The sequence below is a fragment of the Myotis myotis genome, unplaced genomic scaffold (genome assembly GCF_014108235.1).
Source record: "Myotis myotis isolate mMyoMyo1 unplaced genomic scaffold, mMyoMyo1.p scaffold_m19_p_6, whole genome shotgun sequence".
Taxonomy (NCBI): Eukaryota; Metazoa; Chordata; class Mammalia; order Chiroptera; family Vespertilionidae; genus Myotis; species Myotis myotis.
Genome location: NW_023416368.1, coordinates 64,938,719 through 64,956,231, shown reverse-complemented (window position 1 = coordinate 64,956,231; position 17,513 = coordinate 64,938,719). Strand labels below are relative to the sequence as shown.

Genomic DNA, 17,513 nt, shown 5'->3' with positions numbered 1-17,513 from the left:
TGGTTGGAGAACCTAGCCAGAACCTGGCTGAAGAACCTGGCTACAGAATCTGGTGACCGAACCTGGCTGGGGAACCTGGGGAACCTGGCTGGAGAACTTAGCAAGAGAACATGGACACAGAACCTGGCTGGAGATCCTAACCAGAACTTTGCTGGAGACCCTGACCAGAACTTCGCTGGAGATCCTGACCAGAACTTCGCTGGAGATCCTGACTAGAACTTGGCTAGAGATCCTAGCTAGGCTGCTGATCTACTGAACGCTGTCTCCGTGTCATTCCTTCTTCGCCGACTCCGTCCACACCTTTGGAGACCCCTGGACCTGCTGGGGTTGGACCCCAGCAGAAGTTATTGCTATAATATTACATTTGGAGGGGGAAAAGGACTGGATTATCTTCAGTTCCATTTCAGACAGCTTACATGGTGAAGTGAACCAAAAAGTCAATGTACCACATATAAACTCAAGATGGCATTGGGGGAAGACTCTGGTTTCCTCCTGTGATAAAATGATTCTTTGTGTTATTTTTTTCCCCCTCATGTAGCTTGTACAACTAAAAAGAGGAATTATGTTTATTAGCCTTTTCCAAATGTTACCTTATGAAAAATGCCTGATTCTTGGCTCTTTATGGTTTGAGGTCTTTTCTTCATAGGAGGACCAGAACTTTTTAATAAGCTTAGCAATGTTATCCAATCGAACTTATGCAATGAGGGAATGTTTTGTATCTACACTGTCCTATGTAGTAGTTACTGGCTATATGTGGCTACTGAGAATGTGGTTAGCATGATTGAGGAACTGAAATTTTTTAAACTTAATTTTAATTATTTTAAATGAAATTTAGTTATTCATATGTGACTAGTGGCTACCAGATTATACAGAGAACTGCCAGCTGCCTCACATTGTCCTGGACTGACTAATATTGTACAACACACCACTGCTAAACATATACTTGCGGATATTCCTGAAGAGTGACTCTTCAAGGACCTAAATCTTGAGATTTAGGAGATTCTTGAAGAGATCTTTAGAAGATTATTCTATCTGTTCAGTTTATTTTTTAAGCCATAAAGATATAAGGGTTTATGAACTATTTAAATTACTAGACACTGGGGGTACTACTGATGAAGAAAAGTGCATTTATCTGTAGCGGATCCTAAGTATGTAACAGTGATTCAACCTACGCATGCCTAGAAGCTGTGTCAGAAATATAACAGGCTTTTGCTTGTTAAGGCACTAGTAGTTCTGAAGGTCTTCAGACATGCTCTCTCATTTGCTCATCACAACAGCCAGTGGAAGTAAACAGAGTCCTAGTCTACAATTTGTTTATTATACCCACCTACCTACACAGAAGAATTTTTTATAATATAATAAAACTGTATCTAAATCTTAGAAGAATTGAGGCTTTCAAGCTCTGAAGACAGTTGTTTTTTTTAATTGTAGATTAGAGATCAAAAAGTTTTTTTTATTTCAAAAAATGAATAAATGACCATGGAGTATGAACATAATATCTAATTTCATAATATCCTAACTCTATATCTGGAAGAAGGAATCTGTGCATACTTTTAAAAAAACTCGATAAATAGCATCTATTGGTCAAAATTTGTTCACAGATTCACAACTTCTTCATTGTTTAATTTCTATATCTTCTATTTCAGAAGCTCTTGAAAATTGCATCAAGTCTAAAGTGAACCAGCTCACTCTCAGGCAGAACTATAACCATGAGCAACAATGGAACAGACCTAACCCTCGGTTTCATCTCCTCTTCTGTAGCCATCCTTTTGTTTGGCTCAAACTATGTACCACTTAAAAAATATGATACTGGTGATGGTAACTATTTTTCCTTTGTTGTTAACCTTAAATTATTTTTAAATACAAAGTTCTCTATTTGGGTCTTTTAAAAAATGATGGCTAAAAAAATAAATTTTGTTTATGCTGGCACCAAATGAATAAAGCTTAAACTAAATCATTTAATAATGCCAAGCCAGTTATCTGAGAGTTAGTATAAGACAACCTTAAGGTCGTGTTTCATGGTAAAGCTAGGATGGATACTGTCAGGAAAGCTTTTTATCCATATCTGTTATGTTTACAAAAGAAGAAAGTCCATTCTACGAATAACATGGGTTTTGAAAACACAAATTTCCAAAGCAATTGAGAGAATAGAGAACAATTTGAGCATAACATGAATTTTGTGTTTGCTTATGTGCAATTTTGACTCTGACAAAACAAGGCGAACACAGAACACTGCATCTAGATGGGTAAAGATGCATAGTAATGCGCTCACATACACCCCTTAAACATCCACCAGCTTCCCCAGCACTACAACCATCCTCATCTAGTGTTAGAACATTCTATCCACCCACTTCACGCTAACTTACAAGCTGTAACACTTCCGATGTCCACTTCCATAAGCAAACTTCAGGTCTTTTTCAAGTTGAGCCACATTTATGAATTTCTTAACCACATACCCAGTGCAAAACTGTACTATCATTTTTATCAGGTTTCTATCTTTTTTTTTCTAATATGTTGATGAAGTTTTTGTGTTGTACCATAGCCCCAATTTCCCCATTAGCTCTGAGATTTCTATTGCATGATTTTGCATAGTGCAGTGATTTTTAGGAATGTAATGTCACATTATAGTAGAACTGGCTATAATGTGAATTTTAGGGAAGAAGCAACAGTTGTTTTTATATACCTGCCTTTTATATGAAAGCCAGAAGGAGGAATTGGAGAAGTTATGGTGAACACCTGTTAGAAAGCAGATGCGTTATCTCCCAGATTCTTTATGTCTTGTCACAACTTAGACCATAAAATTAAAAATCTTTCCCCTCCACAGCCGTTCTTTGCCTTTGGAGTTAAGATAGGAATGGAAACTACTAAAAGAGGAACAAAAACCACACTGAGGGATCGCGGACCTAGGTTTTAGGTATTTCACAACTGTATGATCCTGGGCAAGTTTCATCAGCTCTTTTGGTCTCAGTTTCTCATTTATAAAATGAAGAACTTGTAAAATGATGTTCCCTTTCATCTTTATGATCCTACTTTTTTTTTTTGTCTGAGAGGTTAACGGCCATTTTTTTCTTTCCTCCACAGAAATAAGCAAAAATCTTCCAACGTTTAGAGTCAGAGTGTTACATTGAGTTATCAGTGGCTTAGTATTTCTTCCAATGTTGACTCTTTCTTTATCCTTTTAATCTCGAAACCTTGATGCAGAAGCCTCAGAAAGGTACAGGTTTACCCGCATCACCGTGCACTGTTCCAAAAACTGGCAAATGCCAACCCAGAGCCTAGAAAGGAGAGTAGCCCAGACCTACAAGGCTGATGCTCAGGCTTGGGATGTCTGACTCATCATAGGCATTCAACTCTAAACGTACAAGGTCTACACGTGACCATAAATGACTTTATTTTAATCCCAAAGGCGGCATAAATGATCCTCAGAGGTTTAAATCACTGCTGTCCTCTTCTGAAGTTCTTAAGGCCATGTTTTTGGTGATGGACAGCACTAGGAGTGGCATCTGAATAAAAATATAGAGACTCAGTCTTGCCAGTACTCTGGTAGAAAAGATTTGATTTGTCTAATAGATGGGAAAAGGTGTTAAGCAGAAATGCACTGCTGAGTAAGCTTTCGAGTCAAACAACCTAGGTTTAAATTCTAGTTCTACAAACTTCTAGCTGTTTGTACAAGTTGCTTCATTTCAGATTCGTTTTCTCTGTCTTTGAACTAGGGTTAATGATGATGGACAGTAATTGTAAGAATTACATTAAATGTGCAAAGTTCCTGGCAAATAGGCATTCAGTAAATTGTGGCCATTCCTATAATAATATCTCATTGGTATTCCTAAGCCTTAATTTACACAAATCAGTTTGAACCACTGACACCAATTTCTTTTATTTCCAGGAATGTTTCTCCAGTGGGTGCTTTGTGCTGCTATATGGTTGGCTGCCTTGGTGGCCAATCTGGTATTACATTGCCCTAAGTTTTGGCCTTTTGCAATGGTGGGGGGCTGCATTTGGGCAACTGGTAAAGTATGATATAATTTATCATTTAATACTTTAATCAATTTATACTATGCTCATAACTCTAGTTCATAGAAGGGAAGAGCACAAATAGTGATTCCGAGTAATTCTTAGTCATAGATACTAGAAATTGACAATTTAATTTCTTTCATTCAGATGCTCCATAAATCTTTTCGGTGCATTTCCTAACTCCTCTTAATGATTTCTTTCTTAGTCCCTGTTAGATAATTATAGCAAAGTTATTACCAATTGTTCTCTGTCTGTTCAAGTGTAACTCATATATGAGTTTGCATGATCTCGCCTTTCTTTCTCTAGCATGTTTATCTGAAAATATTTATTAAATAGTAGTCTCTACTAATATCATTTTTAGGGCTTGTATTTTTAAAACATACATTTTTATTAATTTCAGAGAGGCAGGGAGAGGGAGCGAGAGATAGAAACATCAATGATGAGAATCACTGATCCGCTGCCTCCTGCATGCCCCCTACTGGGGATCCAGCCTGCAAGGGCAACTGGGGCATGTGCCCTTGACCGGAATCGAACCTAGAATCCTTCAGTCCACAGGTGGACACTTTATCCACTGAGCCAAACGGGTGAGGACAGGACTTGTCTTTTAAAGTAGCCAAGCACAGATACATAATTTCAAAAGCACTGGCAGGAAAAAAAACAAAAGCTTCGCTCTGTTGCCTTATCAATACCTTAACTAGAATTTATGCCTTTGTTTGGCCAATCAAGAATGTATAAGTACACCTCTAGAGAGCTTTCTTCTTTTTAGCTAAGAGAATTTCAAGTATCAAGCATCTTTAGAGGTAATTTTATTAAAAGCAAATAAATTTTAAAATGTTAAAAATTTATTGGGTACTCACTTAATTTGAATATCTGCAGAATAAGTGATTTAATGAAGTTTATGAGTTGGAGGACAAAAACGTTAACTTTTAAATTTCTACTAGAATTTAAATTATTATCCCTCACTTATACCTTAATGTGATTGTGTTTATCATATCTAATTGGGATAGGAGAACACAGAATGCATCCATTTATCCTGCAGAACTTGATAACCACCCCATAGTATTTATATTCACCCAGTAGGTTCCACTGGGAGTCAATAGGAGAATGGTCTAATTTTAGATATTTGCAGATGTGGATGCAATAGGTCCTAGTAACTGATTTGATATGGACAAAACTGAAGAGACTATGGTGATGTTGGGATTTTATCACAGGTGATTAGGAAGGTGGTGGTATCAATGACAAGGATGGGGATAATAAGGGGAAAAACATGTTTGAAATGGAAAATTATGAGTTCAGCTTGGGACTGCCTGAGTTTGAAGTCCCTGATGTTTCCTCAGTGGGGAACATCTGGTTGGAGATCTCTTATTGTCAGTTTGAAGCATAAAACTGTAGAGAAGGTCCAGGCTAGACCTATATAGCTGGGAGTAGGTCTCTCTAGTTGATAGCTGAAATCATGACATTAGCCAAGTACCCAAAGTAGAATATAGCAATGGGGGGAAATGTATTTTAGAGGAAGTGTTTATCAGGTACCTAAATCTTGAGAGAATGCACTAAAGAGAAGAACGGGAGGGAATCAGGAAATGAGAGCATCTTAGAAGTCAAGAGAGGAAAGCTTTCAAGAAGATATTGCTAGAGCTGATGGGCCAAGAACTATTTAAAATGATCATGGATTTGGCCCTAAGTGATCCTCAAGAGGACAAAGCAATGAATGAAACAAGATAGTGAGGATGGAAGAGCAAAGCCTAGGGTCATAGAGGGCCAACAACTTCTATCAGTGGTTGGCTCTGGTTCGAGTCTAAGAGGGTGGTCACCACTGATTTAATTGTTGATAGTTATTGCAAAACTTCAGAACAGAGACCTAAGTTAAGGTTGAAGAGTATTAGTGTAGTTAGACAAGGACCTATTCAATATTTTTGTATGATTTTTCTCTAAGCCTCATTCTTTTAGCAATCATAATCATGGGTTTAAATGCAAAAAAATGTGGTTATTTTATTTTTAAAAATGAGGAATTGTGCTTCACTAAATTTATCCAAATCCCATAAATTTCCATTGAAGTTAAAATAAAAGTTAATTCCATTTATAAATGTATTTTCTGTATTGAAAAATAATACCTTTCTTCTGTGTGTTACAGGGAACATTGCTGTTGTCCCAGTGATGAAAACCATTGGTTTAGGTCTTGGACTCTTAATCTGGGGATCATTAAATGCCTTAACTGGTTGGACAAGCTCAAGGTAACACAAAGCTAACTGTTTCAACTAAGATTCTCTGAGTTCATACTCTATGGAAGGCTAGTGTTAGTGATTAGTCTAGCGAGGAATAACATATGATTCTTATCATTTTAGAGATTATAGCCAAGATATATGCATAAAATATGCTTCCTTTAATTATTATTTACCCAAAGTTCTAACAAAGTGATCTAGATATTTGATCAGGATATAGTAAAAAATTATCTCTAGGGGGGAAAAAACACTAGGGAGAGAGGAAGGGAACTGATGTTTATCTTCCCCTTTCTATTGTGTGACAGTTTGTTAGACATGTTGTATGTATGCATCATTCTTGGCTCATTTTCACAAATATATGAGGTAAGCACTATCTTATACACAAAGAAGTTGAGTAACTTGCTGAAGGTCACGGAGCTAATAAGCCAGATTCCGCCCAGGTCGTCTAGTTCTAAAGCATATATTCTTCCCTCTAGAGTCTGGGCCAGGGACAACAGACTAGGGCCCAGCTTCCCGGGCATTTTTGTAAAGAAGGTGTCATTGGAACACAGCCAAACTTATCCATTGAAGTATTGTCTGTGGCTGCTGTTAGACTACAATGACAGAGTTGAGTAGTTGCAAGGTACCATCTGGCCCACAAAGCCTAAAATATTAACTCTCTGCTTCTTTAAAGAAGAGTTTGCCAAGCCCAGTTCTAGAGCTGGGCTGTTCAATATAGTTGCCACAGGCCACACGTGACCATTTATATTTAAAGTTACAACAGTATGGTGGTTACCAATGGGAGGAGGTTGGGAAGTAGTCCAGGATACAGAGGGTCAAATATTTGGTGACAGAAGAAGATTTGACTTTGGGTGGTAAACACAATGCAATACACATAGATGATGTATCTTAGAACTGCACATAATTCAATTTTAAAAAAACAAATAATAAATAATAAAAAGCTAAAACTATAAAGTTAAATTAATTAAAATTGGGAAAAATTAAACATTCCGTTCCTTAGTTGAACTAACCACATTGCAAATGCTCAATAGCCCTATTTGCCTAGAAGCTCCCCACTTGTACAGTGCAGCTGTAGAACAGGCCCCTGATCACAGAAAGTGCTAGTGGGCTGCATTGCACTGCTCTTGGTCAGCATTGAGATTAACATTCAAGTAGAGTTTGGGAAAATGAATAAAACGGAGGCTATTACTCTGACCTTACTTTTTCATCTGGTCTTCCCACTTAAGCACTACAACACCTTCAACAATAACAAAACCACTCACCTCCCATACATTCTTTTCTGTCCTTTCCCGATTTCCTACCCTGCTTTTCACATGTACTATTTTCTCTTTTCTTCTTGCCTCCTCCTCTCATCCTGCTAGATGTTTCACAGTGATTATTGGTAATGACCACTACAACGTCAAGGCATGAAAATAAAAAGAACTTGCAGCTATTTATGAGTCTGTTTCAAATGTTATGCAAAATCGCCACCAACCAATTAGCATTCAATTACCTGCTCAATTCATTTTTTGTTTTTCTTCTTCCTTAAATCTTAGTATGAAAGGGACATTCACAAATACTTTTTACATATATTAACTCATTTTATCTTCATAAGAAACCTATAAGGTGGCTATAATTGCCTTCATTTAAAGATGGGAAATTGAGGCACAGTGAAGATAAGTTATCCAAGTCCCATTAAGTGAGGAACCTATGATTGGAGTCCAGGAATCTGTCCCTGAGTCTATCCTCTTAATCACTATGATGAACACTTTTTAACAGCATTGAGGTTGATGTGACTTTTTCAATTTCCAGGTTTGGCTGGTTTGGAATGGACGCAGAAGAAGTCGCAAAGCCACTGCTAAATTACTTGGGCGCGGGACTATCAGTGGTCAGGTACACATCTATTTCTAATGATTTATCTCTTCTTTTAAACATTTAGAGTACTTGTTAAAGATCCTGGCTTGTTGACATTTTTTAAACCCTCATTTTTTCATACATTGCCCTGCTTTCCCTCAGATTCTTCATTTACACAGACAGACTTGGCTTGAGAGGACAAAAAAATGCCAGCTCTGAGGCCAGGGGGCCAAGCCCTAGCTCTCAAAAGCCTTGAGACCCTGAGGAAGTCACTTAGCTTCTTTCAAGCTCACTCTCATTATCTGTAATATTTAAAAAATCATAATACTTTGGTTCAAAATTAGAATTAAGTAGCACATTCAAGTAGTTTGCAAACTAACTAATGCCATGTAAGTAAATGTTATGCTGGCTTCCTGAGGCCCCCAGAATAACCACTGATTCTCTCTTATTATTACTCACTTACTCTGTGCCATCCAGTTTCTACTTCCCTGTCACTTCACTCAACTCTTCTTAACTCTTGCATAGGTAACCAGCTCTATCACCTATGCAAACATACACCCACTGAAACACTTTTAGATGTATCTGTGCCTAGTTGTACATTCTATGTGAATGAGGATGAAAATGACTTAGAATCTCTAAATGGCCGTGTTCAGTCAATAGAACTCTAACAGAAATTAGGTCACCTTACATGCAGTCCCCTTTCATTTATATTCCCGGTCAGTGCTTCACATAATGGATAGCCCTGCCTGGGAAGATTTTAGTGCTTTTCTTATTCTTCAGGGAAAGAATGCTATATTTCCCTTCCTCCTGCAATGATAGCTTTTCCCCAGCCACACTCCAGAAACAATCTCTTTGTCATTGAAATGTTGCCTTAGAGAGTGGTTCCAGGCCAATTGGAGAAGAAATAACATAGATTCTTCTAAAATAGCGGATTCCTGACATTTTTGGTTGGAGGCAATTTTATGAATTCTGCATAATTCATACAGCTTTGAATAGCTCTCTCAAAAACAGTTTCTTTGCACCCAAAAATTGTAATGTTAGCATGCTTTCGTTTTAATGGTAAATAAGGCCATTTATCCAGTCCATCAGGCATTCTTTTTCTCCATAGTTCTTCTTTCTGCAGAAAGTGCACATTCTCTAAAATTACGAATTATTCATGTTCTACCACCTCTACCTGTGTGACATTGGAAAAATCACTTAGTTTCTCCAAAGCTTTGATTTCTTCCTCTGGGGATAAATTTGTGATAATAATTGCACCAGCCTTGTAATATATTTTGAGAATTAAATGAAATAAAATATATTAAGTGGTATGTATGGTACTAGACACGTTGCTCTATGTATTGGGTAATTTTTATCGTAATAGTCATTTTTATTAACAACTTTCATGTTTATTTGCTGTTTCCCCTTTGGATATGTGTAGTCCAATTCTATGGCTAATCAGTGTACCCGGGGACTCATGTAGCTTGGTTTGAAGCTTGTCTGAGGCAGGGAAATGCGATGAGCTTTTTCTGTGGTGCTTCCTTCTGTGCTTCTTTACTGACAGGAATTTCTGGGACCTTTAATTTCATTATTTTAAATTAGTTAAATCAGTTTGAAGGGCATTCATTGAATAAGCTTGGAGTTTCATGGTCAGTATAAAAAAACTTAGAATAAGGTTACATTGGTTTAGGGTGTTGCTTTTCTTTTTTTAAATTGAAATTATTGTTTCTCTTCTCCACACAATCCAGTTTTTAAAGGATTGGGTAGGTCATTTCTAGCTTTACATTTGTCCTATATCATATCTAAGGTAAAAGTATCTGTCACAACCTTTGCGGCAGGGTTCAGGATCTGAAGGAGGGGCCAACGCACGAATGAAAATGCTATACAAGAAATATGAATTTAGAAGGCATGGGGGCCAGGTGGAGACCTCTTTCTTGAAGAGATACTCCCGAGACTGGGTCCCCTCTACTTTTTATTCAGTTTTAGATACATGTCTTGCCCTCTAGCGATGCATACAGGCATATCAAAGGTAAAGTTTGGTAAACAGTAAAAGGATTATCAGGTTAAGGAATTGCCTTGAGCCACCACTAACTCAGCAGTCAATGCTTAGCATCAGCCCTGCTAACGCCCAAGGTCCATCAGCCTTCTGTGTTCCTTGGTGCACTGACAATATTGACAAGCAGTGACTTCCTGCGAGTATCAGTCAGTCTTTACAACCAGTAGCGCTGTTTAAGATATTTTAAACAGCAGAGGATTTAGCACACGGGATTGTTTACAAGGTGTTATAAGGCCCAGCGGAGCCGGAGGAGGAAGGTGGAACCATCATACACCCAGAGCTCACATCTGGCCAGTACTGCTGAACAGCTGCCTCCGCCCTGAGCGACCGGCCGCTGCTGCTGAAATTTCTGGAGCCATCACCAAAACCAAATGGTGTCTCCCACCTTTTAATCTTGTGCATGTGACTTCCATTGGCAAAACCTCGCTGTCAATACGGTTTGAGAAAATGTAGATTTCAGTCTTCTAAGCCTCATATTTAGGAGAGAATCTATAAGGGTGGGAGTAGAGCTGACACCAAGAAACAGCATCCAGCACACTCTCTTAAACAGGGGTCCTCAAACTACGGCCCGCGGGCCACATGCAAATACAAATACTGTATTTGTTCCCGTTTTGTTTTTTTACTTCAAAATAAGATGTGTGCAGTGTGCATAGGAATTTGTTCATAGTTTTTTTTTAAACTATAGTCCGGCCCTCCAGCGGTCTGAGGGACAGTGAACTGGCCCCCTGTTTAAAAAGTTTGAGGACCCCTGCTCTTAAACATGTCTTAATGAAGATCCAGGAGTCAGAGTTCATACAAGAGCAGATTTTCTTTTCAATTAAAATTAATGCTCTGGATTTCCCCGGGGTCTATTCTGTATTCTTTTCTCTTCTCACTTAATTGGTCTTCTCATGAGAGTTGTGCTGTGAGGAAACCCAAATCTTTGTTTTTAGCCATTACCTTTTCAGAGCCACAGTCCTTACATCTATCTATAGACCAGGATAGACATCTCTACATGGCTGCCTCCCAGGCTTCTCCTACTCAATTTGAAGTAAAATAAATTGTGCATGAAGACTCTGCTAATTCAGCACTCTACAAACACTAGACGTTTAGTTCCTTTCTCTTTGCCTTCAGCATTTTCCAATCAGAATTACTTTTCTCATTTTACCCTTCCCTGCAACCTGGTTCCTCTTCCCGAATTCCCTCTTTTCATAAAAGGTATTAGCCATAATGTTTCAAAATCAAAACCTGTTACCTTAATGTTTTTTTTTATTTCATGCACCACCCTTTATCTAATGTTATAAACGTCTGAATATTTCACAGGTTTTCCATTACTTTGGGTCCTTACTACCTACCCATCTATATACCTCACATTTCATTTCCCTAGTCCCATTCTTTCCTTTTGCCAGTTTGACTTGCTTGTATGTGCTATCAAATCTGGTCATCACTCTTCTATTTAAGAACCTCTTCAGTCTCCCCATTGGATTCAGAATAAATTTGACTCCTTAATCTGGCATATCCTCCACAGTGTTAGCTTCAACCCTTCTTCCTGGTGCATCTTTCTCCCTGCATAGTTGTCCCTCAGTATCATGGGGTATTGGTTTCAGGACCCCCTGCAGATATCAAAATCACAAATACTCAAGTCCCTTATATAACACAACCCTCCCATATACTTTAAATAGTTTCTAGATTACACATAATACCTAATTCAATGTAAATGCTAGGTAAACTGTTCTTATACTTTATTGTTTAGATCAGGAGTAGACACACCTGTAGCTTTGGTAGATGGCCTCACTCTCCTTCATGGGAGTTGCACAGTTCTGCACTCCCATTTAGGGTTACCTGTTTCCAACTGAGATGCTATTAAAATTTGGGGAGGGGTGTCAATATAATGGTAAAAAAAATATTATTTCAAGGTATTTTTTATTTGTATTATTTTACCATGTAATTCCAGGGTTAAGCAGGAATGAAAACAAAGATGGACCCATGAACTGAAACAAGAAAATCAAGAGAAAGATCTGATTTAGGGGGAAAGCCTATGAGTTTAGCTTTTAACCTGTTAACAGTTAAGTACCATGAGAGACGCCAAAGAGAATGGCAGTCCTGGAGAAATGGCAGGACTGCTGAAGGGGCAGTTTGGAAGTGATCATCATGCCATTAGAATTTTATTTAAGCTGCGTTTTACTTGAACCAGGGTTTAAGATAAATATCACTAAAATTTATTTTCTTTACAGTACTTTCATATGTTTCTTCATCAAAAGTGAAATACCAAAGAACACGTGTTCTATGGATACCACACCATTAATGACAGAGCATGTAAGTCTAGCCTGAGAGACGACTTTATTTGAAGCATAAAATTAAGATAAAAGGAAAATGCATTGATTCGAAACAAAGATGAGAAGGTGGTGTTTTTCATGTTTTGTTTTGTTTTTCTACTCAGGGCTATCTAAGATATCTTATTTATTACAATATTTCCCCAGGAAAGCTTCTCAGCAAACACATGAGCCTATTTATTTTTGTTAACAGTAGGTTGCTACTAGAAGATGTATATATACTACACAAGCCCACATTTTGGGGTGATTTAAGGATTTCTGCAATAGGAGAACCCTGAGTGTTGTAGAGAAATATGAACGTTACTTTAGAAAGAAAGAGGAAGGAGGTTTTAAAGTAGCTCAAGGAGGCCAGGGGGCATAGGTCAGAGGAAGCCAATGAAAGTGTAGGTCGAGGCATTCAAAAGTAGGAATTGGACTTTATTTTCATCCTATTTCTCTTTTCTGCCATATCTTATTCCACTCAAAGGCAAAGACAGGAAATATGCAAGGAGTGACTGTTTGACTTTGATGAACCTAAATTAACCTGGAATAGCAAATCTAGATTAAATAGGAGTAACCTTTAGAAGAGATCTGACACAGCAGAAGTGCCAGGACTACTTATGCAAAAGTGATTTCCGGGTAACCCCTCATTGCTGTGAGCCCCGCCTCTAGTCCTTCCTATCCAAGATTCTCTTCTACAGGCAGTGCCTGGTGCACAATAAGTGCCCCCTGGCTGCCTCTGAGTCTGCCGTTTCACACCTGCACTGAGGTAGTGCCTCCCTGGAAGGTGCTGCCTCTACTCCTTACTTCAAAATCAATCCTATCTTCTCTCTTTCTTCTTCTTTTATCAAAACTCTTACCAGCTGCCGAAACCGGTTTGGCTCAGTGGATAGAGCGTCGGCCTGCGGACTGAAAGGTCCCGGGTTCGATTCCGGTCAAGGGCATGTACCTGCATATCCCCGGTGGGAGATGTGCAGGAGGCAGCTGGTTGATGTTTCTCTCTCATCGATGTTTCTAACTGTCTATCTCTCTCCCTTCCTCTCTGTAAAAAATCAATGAAATATATTTTTTAAAAAAAACAAAAAACTCTTACCAGCTAAGGTGACTGAAACCTCAGTTAAACTGACACTAAAGTTAAATAAAATTAGCTTAAGTGTAAGAGAAAAGAGATGTATTAATCCAGAAGCATCTCTAATCAGGGAAATGTTTTCAGGAGAATGGAGGAGCTGGGGGGTGAGAGAAGGTGTCTGCTATTCCTTGCCCACTTTAGGGATTCAGATATGTCTCCTAACCAACCACCCTTCCAGCAAAGGAACAAAAACATAAATGCAACTTGGTAATAGATACATAGTAGGCAAGATTTTTCTAGGCAAAATGGAAGGATACAAGTAAAGCAAGTTTAAAGGTTCAAGCATAAACAGCATAATCGGTTAGTGTGCAAGCACACACCGTGAGCTCCTCAGTTATGGCCATAGGAGAATGTGGCTTAGCACATGGAAAAGAATGCAAATCTAGTTTCTTATCTCTTACAAAAGCAGGAGTATGACATCAAGAAACTTCAGCTAAGAGGCAGGGATGATTACAATAGTAGAAATTCTATGAATTTGCTCATCATTTTCTTCTGACTTAGAATATTAGCCTAATTTTGAAACATGGCTAGAAATGTCTTATTAACTAATTTCAGTATTGAAATTTTTTGAATAAAATGCCTATTGATCTAAGGCAGTCCATAGTAGAAGGATCTTTGAGTTTTCCTTGGTTTTAATTTAACAGATTACCAAAATATGCAAATGAAACAAGCAATAATCACTTTTGTTAATTTTGATAGGTGTCTCAAAATTGACCTATGTTAAAACTGTAAAAAAAAAAAAAATTTACACGGACAACTTACCAGTTACCCACCCACCAGTTCCAAAGTAAAAGAGGGCCAGAGTCAGAAACATTTGAGTCCAGGAATATCCACAGAATCAGAACACATAGTACAAAATGTTCATATTTTAAAGTATGTTTGAGTAGAGGAAAACGCTGAAAATCTTTTTGTCACCAATGTGATTAACAAGTGACTGCTGTTCTTGTTTTGGTTTGTGCCTGTGCTTTCAACAGGTGACCAACAAAACTCAAGACCCCTGTCCTGGCTCCTCCTGGGTGGATCAACTTTCTCCAGTGCAGTCCCGAATGGTGTAAGAAGAGGGTCTCGTATTCTGTTTTCTATCTGATTAAAGCAAAGATGGCCAGAGTGAAGTGGTAGTGGTCTGAGTTCAAGAAGAAAATGGTAACACGAGCTCTGACTTTTTCAGCTCCATGATGGAGAGACTCTCTTGTTCCCTGCTGAATTTTTAGATGCAGAGGGCCTCTGTCTCAGTGCTTCAAGGAATTCCTAAGCCGCTGCAGTATCCTTAGCCAAAAAGTAGCTGATAAAAAGCAATCTCGTTTTGCAAGACCTTTGTACCGAAAGTAAAAGCGGTCGTACAGGCCACAGCATGCGAACAGCAATCGCAGTTGAATTAGGCAACTCACGTCCCTTGTACTGCCTTGCTCAGGATGTGCACCTTCCACGGGAAATCTCTCTACTGTTGTTAGGTTTGTAATCCCAAGATATTCTTTGTCAGATATAGGAGAATATTTGTTTCTGTATAGGTCCTACCTTCCTTCCCCAAATGACTTCATAAGAACTGAAAGACTTAGGCTCAGCATCAGCCCCTATATTTTAGGGTTTTAGGGACTGACAAAGATTTATGAAACTCTGTAATAGTATACTTGCTTGCATTTTACAACTGATGGCTGTTTTGGACTGTATGTGGTGACATCTTCTTTTGCCTCAAGAATATAAAGCATTTCTTCTGTGAGCATATACAATATCCTCTCAATGAGAAAGAGGTAGTGTCTGGCACATAGAAAATGCTCAGTAAACATTTGAATAAATAGAACAAATGAAAGCCATACACAAGCTTTGGAAGAATTGAATACGTTGCTCTTTTTTTTTCCAGAATAACACAGATCTCTCAAACAAAATATTTTTTTCACAAAGCATCTCCTTGATTAAGGAAATGTTTGTTCAGAAAAATATGTTTAGTTGCCTCACAATTAGCCAGACCTGGTCTATTAGCCTGGCCTGTGTTGGGGACATGCCTCCAGGCCTGTGAGGTCCAGGCTTCACCATGACATAGGATTTCTAATGTGAATAGAGCTCATTGCTGAGTTGGCCCTCTGAGCTTCAACAATTTTATATTCCTTAAAGCTCTATTAAAATAGACTTCAAGAATTTCTTTTTAAGTTTGGAAAGGATGGTTTTTGCCTAAAACTCTTTCCTGTTTCATGCCATTGTCCTTTTGTATGAAGTCAAAGGGATTCTTCAGAAATACTAGTCATCTACCCCCCAAATCATTGGAAACACTTGCTTCATGTAGATAGCAAGTCTGAGGAGGCAACATAACTCCAGGACTTAAAAAGAAACATTTCCTTCTTACAAAAAGCAATAGTTTTACATTGACTATCTAGATTGTTCTATTAAATTAGCACTTCCTCTTGACCATGCCACCGTCAATAAGACACAGGCAAATTGGTGGATCTTCACAGTTGTTTTGAACAAACCTGGGTTGAGTACTTAGTATGCCCTAGCCCTGTGCTGGATATTATACAGTGGTTTTTTTTTGTGTGTGTGTGTGTGTGTGTGTTTTTTAAAGCAGAGGGCATAGTGTCAGTCCACAAATACTTCATAATTTAATTTGAGAGCCAAGTTTATTTATGGAGACTGTATAATATGATAGCAATCTTCTCAACTATGTAATGACAATTTATAATGATAATCCAAATATAATTTCTGTAAATCATGCATTTCCAGAATTAGACAGTGGAAGACCTAAGCTGCACTCTTAGTCCTGATGGCATTCTGACCCTGCAGGGTACTTCCTTGACTTCTGCCCAGTCATAGAGCTTGAGATAGATGGGCGATTTCTGCATAATTGCTTGTGATTTGCATTTTGAAGCATGCTTTAATTATGATTCCATTTGTGTGTTTGACAGAAATATTGCTTTCGACCAAGATTAATAGCAATTGTTTGTTTTTTTAAGGGGCTGCAGTCTTGCAGTGATATCTGGAATACTCTATGGATCCACATTTGTGCCAATCATTTATATCAAGGACCACAGCAAAAGAAATGATAGTATATATGCAGGGGCAAGCCAGTATGGTAAGAGTAAAATGTTATTTTACTTTATCAATAAACTTAATACCTGATTTTCTACTTAAGAAAGGTAAAGGGATTAAGCAAAACAACAACAAAAACCCACAAAACTCATAAACACAGACAACAGTATGGTGCTTACCAGAGGGAAAGGGGGTGGGGGGAGGCGGTGTGGAGAGGTAGAACAGGGTAAAGAGGAATAAATGGTGATGGAAGGAGGCTTGACTTGAGGTGGTGAACACACAATACAGTATTGATATGATGTATTATTCAACTGTACACCTGAAACCTATATAATTTTATTAAGCAATGTCACCCCAATAAATTTAATTAAAAAAAGAATGTGATCATAGTAAATACTGGTACATACATTTGATCTTACTTTTTCATTGCAAGTGGTGAATTAGGCACTAAAGATTAAAAGTAATAAAAGACTGTTTGAGTATTTTCATGTGATCTTTAAAATAAAAATATAATCAACTTTACTCTAGTCAGCATTCAATTCCTTGGATCTTAACACATGGCTTCCAGCTTTACACTAAGCTTTGGAGATTATTTTCTGTTAGGTGATCTGTGAGAAAATATGTGTTCTCTTTAAAAAAACACAAACACACACACACACACACACACACACACACACACACAAAAAAAAAAAAAAAAAAACAACCCTAAAATCCAGTACAAAGTACTTTAAAATCAAGTAATGATCTAAGTATAAGCTTCCTAAAGGTCATGGTAGAGCCTATTTAATCAGAGGATATTACTTTCTAAGCACAGAGTGGTACATTGAAAGGCCCAACCTAATGCTCCCTAATAATCTGCTTGTAGTGATAGAATTAATTTCTTAGGCATAAATTTCACACTGCGTGCAATAGCCTTGTGGAGGCTCAAAAGGAGATGAAAAGGTGTTGGAATATGGCTTACACCCACGAAGTGA

The 17,513-nt window shown here is 38.0% G+C and overlaps 1 protein-coding gene across 1 annotated transcript in view; it reads left to right on the top strand.

The window, feature by feature from the left end:
* Window positions 1–1,646: 1,646 nt before the first annotated feature.
* Window positions 1,647–17,513, top strand: part of TMEM144 (transmembrane protein 144) — a 35,165-nt gene continuing 19,298 nt past the window's right edge. Inside the window, exons 1-7 of the mRNA XM_036314953.1 lie at window positions 1,647–1,818; window positions 3,887–4,009; window positions 6,146–6,245; window positions 8,025–8,105; window positions 12,315–12,396; window positions 14,496–14,572; window positions 16,464–16,582. Coding sequence (XP_036170846.1) covers window positions 1,710–1,818; window positions 3,887–4,009; window positions 6,146–6,245; window positions 8,025–8,105; window positions 12,315–12,396; window positions 14,496–14,572; window positions 16,464–16,582 — 691 coding nt within the window. The 5' untranslated portion in view covers window positions 1,647–1,709. The remainder of the gene's footprint in view (window positions 1,819–3,886; window positions 4,010–6,145; window positions 6,246–8,024; window positions 8,106–12,314; window positions 12,397–14,495; window positions 14,573–16,463; window positions 16,583–17,513) is intronic.